Below are 13,644 nucleotides of genomic sequence, written 5' to 3'. Positions count from 1 at the left end.
TTATGTTGGCTCTCATATCTCCTATGAGGCATTACACATTTAGAAACTGTGTCAGTGTAAGCAATAAACATATCAGAGAATTAAACAACAGAGATGTGGAGGAAGACTATCACCCTTCAAATTAAAATGAAACTACTCAAAATGTATAATGGAAAAGTGACAATTATTGATTTGCAACCATTTAAAGAGACGTAGATGAAGTGTCCTGCAGTGCCATCTTACTGTGTTAAAAGGACGCGGCTGTTTTGCAGTTGTTGCTCCTGGTTGTGTGGGTTGAGAGCAGCTCGCTGACACTATGTCGAGCTCAGTGAGGTATGTGATAAAGTATTAGACTCATCAGTTGTAGAAAATTAGGCAGAATTATAAATTTAGTTGGCCCTCTTATTTGTCAAAATATGTATTTCTTTTACTCGTTGTAGGGGGACATTTGCGGATGGAGTCTTGGGCTGAAGCAGCATATGTCACTAAAAGTAATGATAACTGTAGCATGCTGCTTCATGCTCCACGGATCTATCCACAGGCAGCGTGTAAACTGACAGAGACTAATGTGGTGAGTTGGATGCACGGCTGCGCTTCTGACAGGAGAGATAATAGCCAATAAGGCAACGCCAGTGTGGATGATTGACAGGCTCCAGGGAAGGCCCCGCCTGCCGTGACCCTGGGGCAAGCCTCCGTTCACATACAAACACTATGCAAACACAAACTATACAAGAGTTTGTGAGTTGCTTAAAGTAATTAAATGATTTGGATCACAGACAGAAAAGCTCATTTTATGGTCAAACGTAAAATGTGTCAGACAGACAGAAGAAAACAAATAACCCAAAACCCACACAGATGCAGAGTGATGCAAGTCTACCAAGGTACTGCTCTGCAGAATGGTGGAGAATATGAAAGCGATACAATGCTCGCTGCCGTCACTTCTTATTCTGGCTCAGGATGGCAGCTGTCAGGCTGATGCAATAGTCGGCGTTCAGGAGACACACTGTCAAAGAGTTTGATTGTTGATGGAAATAATGCGGACCGCGGATGACTCCATAATATTGTAATCCACAGTTACTGCCATTTAAAAAAGGATTCATGAAGGCTCTGCCTACAGTCATTGTGTCAATACGTGACAGTATGAACGCACAGACCTCTGAAGATTCAGTGATGTCATCAGAACTGTGTCAGGATGGTTCCTACAGCAGAGCACCATTTATTTTAAAGAGGTATTTTCCCACGGACATGCCTCAGATCTCTCTTTTTCCTGAAGTGCTGACAGGTTCTGCCTTTTGACTTCCCATAAGCAGCTATGAAACAAGTTTGTTTTAATGTTTTAAATTCTAATCATGATGCTTGCCCATCTTGCCCCTGCAGCCGAGCAATCGAAGTGATTTGAATGAATGAATAATATAAACGTCATCATTTCTTGACTCACTCTTGAATCTCGGATGAGGCAGACTAAAGCAAACACCAGCCAGCTAAATCATTTGAGCAGATATAATAAATGTGGTTGAATCTCAGGTTCCAGCAATTTCCAAGAGATTCAGGAGGTAGAGCAGGCTGTTCATCACAGGGTTAGGGGTTCCATCCCCAGCTCCTCCTTCCACATGTAGAAGTGTCCTTTGACAGGACACTGAAGCCCAAATAGCTTCATACTGTAGATTCACACATTAAAGGCAGTATTCAAATAACGGGCATTAACTAATAGATCGTGGAAAAAAACAAACTGTTGAATCAATTCTTTTCTTTCAATCACTAAACTGCCTCACTTTAACATCACGTGTAGACACACTCATGATTAATGAATTAGGGACCAGCCTTTCTAAACCGGATCTTATTTTCATTTGTTCATCTTAAGATTGGTTCATTCGTTTGATCTCCTAACATGAATTAGCATGGTGTACATTGAGAGGATGGGTAAAAGACTGAGATGTCCTCCTTCAGCCCCTGTCTCTCTGTGATTCCACACACCCCTTCTGCTCTTAATGGTCCACTAGCAGTAATAGGAGCGCAGTCACCACATCTCTATCTTACTCCCTTTCTCTCTCTCTCTCTCTCTCTCTGCAAACTCATCCTCGACCCCTACCTCCACCTCCAGTGTTCGCTTCGCACAATTGCCCCAGTTGATGGGATTGGACCTCAGGCGACTGCCCCCATTCTTCAGACACCCTCCATCTCGCCCTCGTTCACCACTGCCATTCACACCACCCCCCTGTTGACACTCCAAACCTCATCACTCACACCATGGAGGCTCCACCATCGGCAGCCAATAAGGAGATTCAGTGACACACACACACACACACACACACACACACACAAACATGCTGAAAAACACACCAAAGGTGACAGGGACTAACTTGTCTCAGCCAGTAGCCAGAAGAGAGCGCTGGGCCTTGTCTACACTGAATGACAATTTACCTGTCCAAAGTTCTTATATTACTCTCACATGCTCCAATAAAATAAAGACATTCGATCCACATTATTTTTATGTGTGTGTATATTAAACACCAGCTAACTTACCTACTTAATGAGGGTTTTGTGTACTTGTCGGCGTAGAAAGTGTGTGGAAGTGCAACATGGTTTGTCCTCCAAAGTGGTGCAAAAGGAAAAAGACATACTGCAGGGTACACTATTTAATGCATATTGTCAGTCCACCCTGTAGAATGTATCTTGTGTACATTGTTGACAGTCTGATCAGGTACTGCTAAAGAAAGGGTAGCAACTCATCAAATGAATTAGGACCCATCCTCTGATTACCATGATTGCAAATTCCATGGAAGTCCCCCTTACACCTTTCACAGTATCTCATAAGAGTGTAGGAGTTTGACACTGTAAATAATGTGCTCATTATGGCAGCATGGGTGGCACTAGAGGAAATTCAGGGAATAATTACAATTATTGGAACTGATCTTCTCTACCTTCTCATACACAGGAGTTATCGAAAGTGTTTTACTCAAGTCCAAAGTGTTGGACAGACGGACGCCCACTCCGTCCCTAGAGCTAAACGGAGAGGCTAAGAACACACATCACCCTATTCTCCCCCGAGTCTCTCGGACAAGTTCACTGGGTTTGCCTACGCACATCAGCCAATAAGACGCCTGAAACACAAAGTCAACTCGTTGACCTGCTCCCTGTGCAGGTCTGTTAATACGACCAGTCCACTGAAGCTAATCAGTGTCTCACATAATGTAGAAGCTGACCTCACATGTGCCTGTACCATAGTGAGTCGAGATGCAGCATTCTTCTAAGTCTGCCTCCTTTTTCTCTGCAGCAGTTTCTATTGCCAGAACATTTTTGAAGTTGGGGAGGGTTTACTTTATTTATGTGCTTGGTAAATATTGCAATACGATGAGCATGTACTATAAGTGATGATGGTTTCTGAACTCTAAACGTCATGTTTTTTTTCAGCAGGAGGTCTTTCAAAAATCTTTGAAATGGCAATTCTTAGTTACTAATTTAAAATGCCTTTTGGGGGAATATTGCAGGAATCTTCTGACTGTAGAACTCTGAGAGCGTGTTGGATTTGTGGTGGTATTCCTCTGCTTTATGGGGGTAAAGGGGGAGAAAGAGAGAGTGAGGTTTGGTGGGTGTGCTGAGTTATTAGGTGCAGTAATAAGGGTTATCAGTGCTGGAATCACAAGCCACAGGGACAGCTCTTCACTGCCAGGCTTAACACACACTGTCACCTCGTTTCTCTGGAGAGCCATTGGAAATACCTCTGTCTCTCTCTCCCTCCATCTGCCACTCTCCCACCGTCGCTCTGTCTCCCAAGCTCTCTCTGCTTTTATTTTCCCGTCTCATCTCTTTCTCTTTTTCCCTTGCTGTCTCTGCTTCCATCTCTCTCTTCCTTTTGTTCAAGACTCTTGCTTCCTCCGTGTCACTTCTGTTTATGTTTATATCTCTCTTTTGTCTCTCTTTGTCACTCTTCCCTCCCCCGTCTGTGCTCGCAGACGTAAAAGACAGGTTGTCCGCCGCAGCTCTGCAAGGTTACGGGAAACACAAGATGAGAAAAGAAGTGTAAGGGTGACAATGCACTTCAACTTCTTGGATATGTCATGTGACATCTTGAAAGTTGTCATGAAGAGGACACATATATATTATTTCTACCAAATCTCCCTCAACATAAGCCTGTCTAACAGTGCTGCCTGCCTTTAAAGAGGCACATCAGCCGTGGTGCTCCAAAGCTCACCATTGAGCTGTAAGCAGCAGAGTTGCATGGTTAGTGTTCATGTCGGGAAGCAGTGAAGCACATTGTTCTTGTTGGGCTGCGTCAGGCTAACCGCGCTGCTCAAACTGTTATTAGCAAATGATGCTAATTTCTCACTTAGGGGAGGGAGGAAAAGAGAATGGATATGACACAGAGCGGGAGAGAGAGGTTGAGAGGAGGCATGGCTTTTCCCATTCTGTTAAATGCATTGTGTGGGATGATGCCGCAACCTTGAATGACTTTGGTTCCTGAGGGTGTCACGCAGACAACAATAGCTAAAAGCACAAGTTAGCTTTCTATGTTTAGGTCTGGAACTTCAGGCTTGTTTATCTGCAAATGTAGTGCAAACATGCAGTTGATGCGTTGGATGTCAACACGGATTGAGTTCACTTCACCAGAGAAAAAAGTCTCCTTCAGTTGCCCAGCTAGCGTCCGTGTGCAGTGAGCTTATGGGCTTACAGCCGTACAGCTGTAACATCTCCAGCTGAAGTTGGTGTTTTGCCACAATAATCACAATACGTCCTGCCTTTAATCCTGCCATTTAACTCATCTGATTTCCCTCCACATGCTTCAAGCATTTTCCTCCCTCAGTGATGAGGGACAGTGTGACATCCTGTGCTGATCTTAAGGAGGTTGAAGGTTCAGGACCGGAGCTCTGTGAGGTGACAGCGCTCTCCTCTCCAAGGCCCTTGGGATCAGACTGGGGAGCGAGCTCAGGCAGCATGGGTGTGTATGGCGAGGGGAGCGGAAATGAATGGGAGCTGATAATGAAGGAGATAATTGCTTCCAGTGGATTTTGAAATCGAAACCCCAGCCCACAATGGAATATTGATGACTATGGGGAAAATAAGGGAAAATGACCCCGCTCTATGATCAATTTGAAAGCCACAGATCTGCACAGAGCATGTCTCAACAGGCAATGCATTTCCCCTGCTTTTTATGGATTCGTATGCACTTACCTCGGGTTTAATATTGCTGAGGTTCACAAATATTACATTATATCAATTTACTCCCTCTATTATTCATAGCAACAATGTTTTATTGATAGTCTTCCTCAGCTCCACAACAACTTTGTAATTGCAGGGTTTTAATTAATACACATAGGAGAGTCAAACACACCATAGACTGATAGCGTTTTATTCCAGTATTAGTATTTAGTGGAAAAATAAATGGTAAATCATTAGAGATACAAGTTAAGAAGGAAACAGGGAGGCTGGGTGTTGTATTTTCTACAAGGACATGCAGTATTATAAAGATTTATTAATCTTAATACCAAAAGGTGAAATAATTTTAGGGCCTCTTCGTAAAATAAGAACCAACTCTCACACTTCCAGACTGCAAGATGTGGGCACATTCATCTCTGATCTCATCCAGACCACTTTCCCTAGACCAGAGACCAGGAGCAGGCTGGGTAGTGGAACAACCTTGGGTCTCTTCCCTCTCTTCCTGACGCGGTCACACTGCCCTCGGTGGTGCTTGGTCTGGCAGGGTGGATGTAAGATAGAGCTGGCAGTGATCATGTAGAAGTCTGCTGCACTTAAACCAATCCCTGTGCTCCATTGTCCGATGTTGATGAGTGTATCTCCGTCATAATCCATAAATGCTCCGGTATCAAAGGCCAACGTCAGGCCGAATGCTAGCATGCTCACGATGGCAATGCACACTACTTAGCAGATGATTTCAATGATGATCAGTGTAAACGTAGCAAAAATGGAGTAAAAACAGAGTAGTATGGACATGGCCTTAGAATGAGCTAAGCATTTACCAGTCAGCACTAATATAAAGTAGAAATGAGGCTGGTGGGAATATCATTAGTTTAGCAGATATGTGCTCACAAATTCAATGTTGACCAGTTTATGGCACTAGGTCAGGAGGATTCCTTCCTTGGGAATCTATATATATACATGTACATATGTGTGTATGTATATATGTATATATATATATATATATATATATATATATATATACTATATATATATATATACATATCAGGGTTTCTTGTATTCTCCTATGTATATTCTGTTGCCTCTCTGTGTTGTGCTGTCCCAGTTATAATAATGGGTCCTATTTATTCCCCTGGCACATGGATGAGGGCTTTCACAGGGCCTTTGTTGCCTCCCATACTGTTTCCTCATGTCTCTGTGTTGCACAGAGACATGAGTTTGACGCCGAGGGGAGAATTTGTCCGTGCCCGGAATCAGCAGCCCATCATCCTACAGCCCCACTCCACTTCCCTTTGGTTTCTCTCTCAATGTTCTCATTCTCATTTTTTCCCTGCTTCTGTATCTTTCTTCCAGCCCCACAACACTGCTCCCTCATGTTTACATATAGCCTGATCCAAAACAACAAACCCAAGCTGTACAGCCTGCAGTATGCCGTCTCTCTCTTCTGCTTGTTCTCCTTTCACTCGCGGCCCCCCCCATGACTTCTGAGTACACAAAAGAAAATTCAGGGCGCAGAGGAAATGAAATGTCACGCTGAAAATTGTATTGTTGGCAGGTAATGACATAGTTACTGTTACTAAGTGCCATGGCGGTTAGTTGGTTTGATATGTTGGCAGGGCTTTTTCTGAAGGTTGCAATTTGTGAAAGGTGCTGCTTGAACACTGTGTTATTGGAGGAGGAGTCATGCAGCCCTACCCTTGAGTCCGTGGTGCTGTATCCAACCTAACACATGCTGTAATACAATTGACAGTGAGTATGACCTTGTCTCTAATAGCTTCACCCAGACCCACGCTGACCAGAGCTTGTCATAGCACCTTTAAAGAGGCAGCAGGAGAAGTGACAATTACTTCATCACACATCAGAAAGAAACACTACTCCTCTCATCCACTCTTTCTTTTTCGTAGAGTCTTCACTTTCCCTCAGTCCAGCAATTTTATTTTTGCTCTCTCAGTCTTTCTGTCCATCTTGACCCCCCCCCCCCCCCTTTCTGTCTGGAGCTGTCTCACCTTACTCTCGGTGTCGATCTAAAAAATGGGCTCAGGAAGTCACTTTGCAACAGCGGAGTGATATAAAACTGTAAACTCAGGCTGAGTTTGATTTATGCGCACCATTAGCGGGGAATAGTGTTCCATCATAAGTAGTCGGTCTGTCTGGAGGCCGAATGCGAAACCCAAACCGGCGGTCGTACAGACAGGATTTTATGATGTGAACTGAATGATGGGATTATCATAGCTGTAATTATGGGGAGCAGTGCATTGTGTGTGTGCTTGTTACCTTCTCTGCAGCATCCAGTGGTTCTCATATCTACTGAGGCTGCTTCATGACTGATGCTGGGCTGTTTTCTTGTTTTTAATAATGCAATAATGAATGTGACAATGACTGCTGGGCTCCAGTCATCATGGCTTACATAACTCACAAGGAAAGAAATATGTGAATTGTTAATCCTCAGGTGGTTAATGTCAATGCTGATAATGCAACGCTTACCTTCTCTGACTGTCATGACAAGTATACCGATCCTAAAACCAACATTTCTTCTCTTGTGGTTTCAGCGAGGGAGGAGAACGTGGCCACCTTCCGGGGCTCGGAGTACTTCTGCTACGACCTGTCGCAGAACCCTATTCAGAGCAGCAGCGACGAGATCACGCTATCCTTCAAGACCTGGCAACGTAACGGCCTCCTCCTACACACGGGGAAATCCGCAGACTATGTCAACCTGGCACTAAAAGACGGGGCCGTCTCCCTCGTCATCAATCTGGGCTCCGGGGCCTTTGAGGCCATCGTGGAGCCAGTCAATGGAAAATTCAACGACAACACCTGGCACGACATCAAAGTGACACGCAACCTGAGACAGGTAATCGGGGGTAGCAGTGATGGACGGAGTTTGGAGACAGGTGGACTTTTCTTTCGCTTTAGATTACCTGCTTCCAGGAGCTTTTGAGAGAGAGCCGGCGTTAAGAATGTCACCGTGTTCTGATTGGTTGCCATTTCATCGCCACAGTTCAGATACATTATTGAGATAGATCTCATTATACTTTTGGTTATCTTTACAATTACATGAATTCTATTTCATTTGATATCATTGTTCAACTTATTTTCAGTTTAATGAATAGTAAAAAAAACAGGGCAAAGCAGTTCTGTCTCATGTGATTGATAGCTAAGTCAAGGCACTGCTATTCCAGGTGTTTTCCTCTGTCCTGTTTATCGGCTTATTGAACTTGAGGTCCCTGTGTCCTCAAATTAAAGTGATCTGATAATTCTATTTTGCTTCACTCTCCCCTAAGCTGACACTTCCATCAGGCGCTGTCGCTATCTCCCGGCTTTCAGAAAGAGTTTTTTATGCTTGTGGAGAATATAGACTTTCACTTTACAGCCAGGCAGAGAGTGTTTGCCTTTGAGCCGTCCATTAATGCAGTATTTATAGCTCAGATGATCAGGGTGCTTTTTATAGATACAAAGACATTTCCATCAAAGATGTGCATCTGTTGTACATAAGCAGAATTTGTTACTTGACAGATATTGTCTACCATTTTCTTAATGTGATTTAAAATGAGCTTGTATTGCAGTCGGGTGGAGCTAGTATGAGTCGGTACAGAATAATGAGAGCCAGTGCTGTATGGAGGTGGGGCTGGCTGCAAAAGTATGGACTTGTTGATTGTCTTGGTCGACCTTTTAGTTTGTCTGCAAGGTGAGACAGCATTTAGTGCTCTCAGAGCAGCACAACAAGTAAGTGCCGATTCCCTGACAGTGTCTCGCTGACAGTAAGCTTTTGCCCCACAGGTTAGTAAATAGGTGTCGGGGAAAATCCCAACAGGATAACACAGTTTAGTAGGTTAGAAGCTAAGAGCCAAGGGCTGCTTGCCTGCTTTCTTTCTACCACTATCATTTTCTTTCCTCTTTGAAAGGAAGTCTAGACTAAGGGTGAAAAAAACACTACACGTTCTGTTGGGGTTCAGGCCATCCTACACAGGTTTAATGTGAAGGTCCCCGGATGGCAAGCTGGCTCTTTATTACTGCAGCCACAACTCTGGTAAATCATGTAGTATTTTTTTCACCCCAACACTAACTCATCCATGATATAAGTCATTTTTACTACTAACCGATATCTAACCAACTAATGTACTAACTAACATCCTAATTCTCCATCGTTGCTTTTGTTTTTTGTTTTCTGTCCATCCTTATTAACAACCTTTTTTGTTCACTATTCTTTTGATTTCCTTTCTTCCCCTTTTTCTGGAAAGCAATCAGGCATTGGACACGCTATGGTAAACAAACTACATTGTCTGGTAGATATCATTCTTATTGTCTTTTTTTTGGGTTTGCCGTGTGTCCCCTCCCCCTCTCTTCTTTTATTCGTTCTCTTTGAGTTTCATCCTAGACACTCTTATCAAAAAATGAGGAGATGGGTTTGTATTACCAGGCAGTTCTTTCTTCACTTCTTCTCAATTTCCTCCCTGACCTGCCAACAACCTCCTTCTTTACCCCACAATCCCCCATCCTGTTTTTTTTTCACTTTGGCTTTTACTTTTTTCTCTATGTTTCTTCCACATTACTGCAGATTTACAACAACTAAAAATGTAACTCTTTGCCTCCGTCAAGGCAACTTACCTTTTATTTAATTTTTTTCACACAAAAAGTCCCCATTTTTTGTGAGGACTGTCGTCCAGAACTGACAGAAGCTTGCCACAATCCCAAAGATGGTGACCTCGACACCGAGCCCTGAAGGAGACCAAAAAATGGCAACCCTTAACCTTCATTGCGGGAGCTCTGACAGTTGTTTCCAACTCACTATGGCGCATGGCATGCCCACACCTCATTGACCTCTCACCTCCCAAACTCATATAACCTCACCCAAAATAACCACTAACACTCTAATTCACTCACCCACCTGTCAGCCTATCACTCACTCTGCCCTCCCTGTGTGTGTTTGTAGCATGCTGGTGAAAGTGGTGTTGGTGTGTTGTGGCTAACCTTGATCACCCTTACCCCTGGGCCCCTACGCACAACATCTTTAAGAATAAGCATACTGATCTAGGATTATCGGTCTGGTCCTGTGACATTGAGAATACGACCGTGACACCCGAGCTAAACCTGATCAGAGATCAGCATCAGCTATTCTCAAAGTGTGTTTGAATATGGGTCTTGATTGTGCATGAGCCTCTGCACCTGTGTGGCCTGCTCCAGCTGTGAATGGCACCATTGATCCACTTACTCCCTTACATGTCCAATTAAATGTGGTTAATTTGCCGCCTGACAGTGGTGACCTTGGTTTGCACATTGATGTGATGTGAAAAGCCTCCCTTTGTTTTGCATGTGCGTGGATATATAGATGTAGATGTCTGCAAGAGAGGGGAGAATGTGAGACGGATGGTGTGAGAATAAGTGTGTGTAAGAGTGTAGGCGTGCGTGCGGACGTCGTGTGTGTGTGTGGTCTGACATGCGTGTGTACAGTATATGTGTGTGTCTGCAGTTACCAGATAAATCCCGAAACCTAAGACAAGTGCAATCAATTTGTCCTTGGTTTGAACATTGTACTAACCCTCCCCCAACCTGAAGTTTCAGAACCAAACCTATGATCCATTCTCTTACCCCATCAAAGATAAAGAAAATATGCCTCTGCCATATTTTCTTTACCTGTCCTGTGAATCCTATGGCAAAAATTCCATTAACGAAATCCAAACGCTGTCTGGTCCAAAACAATCGCATCAAGGTACCAAAGGATTCTGTAAAGCAACCTACAGTGTGGGACCCAAAGACAAGCTCAAAGAGCTCATTTCCAATGCAGACCAAGGAAGGAGGTGTGTTTCAGACACAGCACAGGATCGAATCCCAGAGTGTAATGGCTCGGCTTTGGCTATGTGTTGCCCCTCAACAGGTGACTATCTCCGTTGATGGGATCCTCACCACCACTGGCTACACCCAGGAAGACTACACCATGCTGGGCTCAGATGATTTCTTCTACGTGGGTGGGAGCCCCAGCACTGCGGACCTGCCCGGATCTCCAGTTAGCAACAATTTCATGGGCTGCCTCCGAGAGGTAGGAACGACTCAGATGAATACATAGTGAGCAGGTGCATGACTCGTGTAGGATGTGGGTTGGTCATTCCCTATACTGTATCTGCATTTGATTGCTCAGGTTGTAGGACTGTGGTTGTCATGCATAAGTGTGTAGCCACATAAGACCACTTTAGTATTCACTTAGCCAGCACAGCTGATTTAGTTATGGACAAAAAAAATAATCAGCATAGGAAGGGAAAGGAGAATGAAATGAAATTGCATTATCAATTAAAGCTGCTAAGTTTGCAGAGGAGCTATCAGCCTTTCAATATTCCCTGGCCTAATCTAATTCATAACACTTACTGCAGTTTGTGTGTGAGAAAATATCGCAAAATTGCTTCTGTCACATGTAATTTGCAGTATCAGCTTGAAAGGGCCTCTAAAACGCCTCCCAATGGGCAGCAGTCTGAGAGAAGTATTTGCCTGTGATGAAATAGGAAAAAGCCTTGTTGTTTAGGGATGTTTATAATAGATTGGCTGGCCCTCTGAGCTTTTGAGCAGAGCAAAACATATATATATTAAGTGCCCCGTTATTTACATTTTGCTCACCATTGCTTATCGTGGAGCAAGTACTGATAATAAAGGGAGGACCGGTGGCTCCTCCGAGCTGTAAAATACTCTGCATTGATTTCTGCAGCTAAGCAGCAATCTCAGAAATAGAATTATGCTTTTATTTGGGTGCAAGTGTGTATTTGTTTCGGAGCTGCAGTATGGAACGTCGCTTTAATTGGAACGTACACATATTCTCATTGTCAGGGATTTTATCTTGCTGATTAGGAAGTATTTTGGAGAATGGCATTGGCATTGTATATGAGTTGATCATACATGTGGTCCTCTGTACCTACGCACACAAGCTTGTTTTTCTGTCCTAAACTGCTGTTTTACAGGCTCACAAGGAATATAATAAATTACAGGACAATAATCAACGGATCATATAAAATAGGCAAATCCAGAACTATTAAAAACAATTGATTCTCCATGTTTTTATCCTATGAAGGAACCGTTTGGAGTGTCTATTGGATCAGATATCAACCAAAGAAATGCCTCCTATTACATTTATCAGTACTTGCACCAGACACCTTACATTAGCATTAAGCTAATTGGAGCTGTGCTTTCAACACCTCCTTCTCACCTCTATCTGATAATGTTGGATGCACACAACAATCCAAAAGATTCTGGTAGCATGTCGACTAAAATCAATGAGAGTCAGAATTTTGCTGCCACAAGCTCTAAGGCCAGATACTTGTTTTCTTCAACCGTGGAAACGGAACATGTTAGTTCACAGTTTTAATTTGCATGGCATCTCAAACATGTGTGCAAAGTCACATGAAACACTAACAAATACAATGACTGTACATTAGAGCACTACAGTTCATTAATGACCGTCGAAACAGCAGATGACAAAGCGATCTTGTGATAAACTGTTCAATACTTCCTGATCAAAATCTTATTAAAAGACAGCAAGAGCCACAGAAAGAATGACAAAGTGATAACTCTGTCACAAGTAGCTGAGTCATCAGCCTTATGAGCAGTGCTTTTATAAGCCTCGTTTTGTACTGAGCTAAGTGGAACAAGTTGGACTGGCAACCAACTGAACATACTGAACTGAGATCAGAATCAGCACTGAATGACACAGCATTATGAACATCAATGCTTTCACTTACTGATGTACATACCAAGTGCTCTGATTTAAACACAAAGAGAATAAATCCAGTTGATTGAATCATGGCTACATGAATTCATATAATATTTGCGTGGTATCTCAATACCAATATTAATATTTTTGAATTAACTATAGGAACATTAATATGTGTCTCAGGCTAGCTCTTCTCCATCGTCATCCTGGATGTGTTTCCTTCCATCACAACCTACTCAATGTTGACAAGAGACAGTCAGTCTCAGTGCTCAGTGGAGCCCCCTCTAACACGCCTTTCATGTAGCCAAGTTAGCTTCCATCAGACCACTATACACTCCACTTCATCTTCTTTTGAGGTTACACACACACACAGCCACGTTTGGGCTAAGAGAAAGTCACCTTGTCTGCATTGTTTTATGTTTCGACTGAGGCTGCGGTTCCCCCGGTCATTACCACATTGGCTAATGCATATCTGGTCCACCCTCAAACTGCGGTGGCCCTCTCCCTCTGTCACAGACACAGATACAGTGCATACATTTCTAACACTGACCCAGCCATCCCTGTGCTCAGTTGCCCGAGGCTCCATGAATAAATAGGTACGATTCACAGAGCTTGGCTTTGTGTACCTGTGATCATTAACATCCTCGCTGTGTTTGCATCGTGGGAGGGTTTGTTGATTTGCCCTTCTGGACGGCTATGGATTTGTTGAAGCTTTTTCTTAAAGTTAGTGAAGCATTCGTTTTTTAGCGAAGGAATAAATGATTAATCTGTGAACACAGAGTTATAAAAACCTTATTTATAAATACTTTGTATTTGATCCC

The 13,644-nt window shown here is 43.3% G+C and overlaps 1 protein-coding gene across 18 annotated transcripts in view; it reads left to right on the top strand.

The window, feature by feature from the left end:
* Positions 1–13,644, top strand: part of nrxn3b (neurexin 3b) — a 389,076-nt gene that overhangs the window by 181,759 nt on the left and 193,673 nt on the right. For 12 of the 18 annotated variants that reach the window (XR_004213678.1, XR_004213677.1, XR_004213676.1 and 9 more), the window contains 3 exons: positions 7,683–7,984; positions 9,372–9,416; positions 11,006–11,167. Coding sequence is in view for 15 of the 18 variants with exons in the window: in XM_031872805.1 (XP_031728665.1) it covers positions 7,683–7,984; positions 9,372–9,416; positions 11,006–11,167 (509 nt within the window). In the remaining 3 variants the exon portion in view is untranslated. The remainder of the gene's footprint in view (positions 1–7,682; positions 7,985–9,371; positions 9,417–11,005; positions 11,168–13,644) is intronic. The other 6 variants (XM_031872819.1, XM_031872815.1, XM_031872818.1 and 3 more) reach the window with 2 other exon arrangements.

Source organism: Anarrhichthys ocellatus, unplaced genomic scaffold, assembly GCF_004355925.1.
Source record: "Anarrhichthys ocellatus isolate YVR2014 unplaced genomic scaffold, GSC_Weel_1.0 scaffold66, whole genome shotgun sequence".
NCBI classification, from domain to species: Eukaryota; Metazoa; Chordata; class Actinopteri; order Perciformes; family Anarhichadidae; genus Anarrhichthys; species Anarrhichthys ocellatus.
This window is presented reverse-complemented; position numbering and strand designations above follow the sequence as displayed.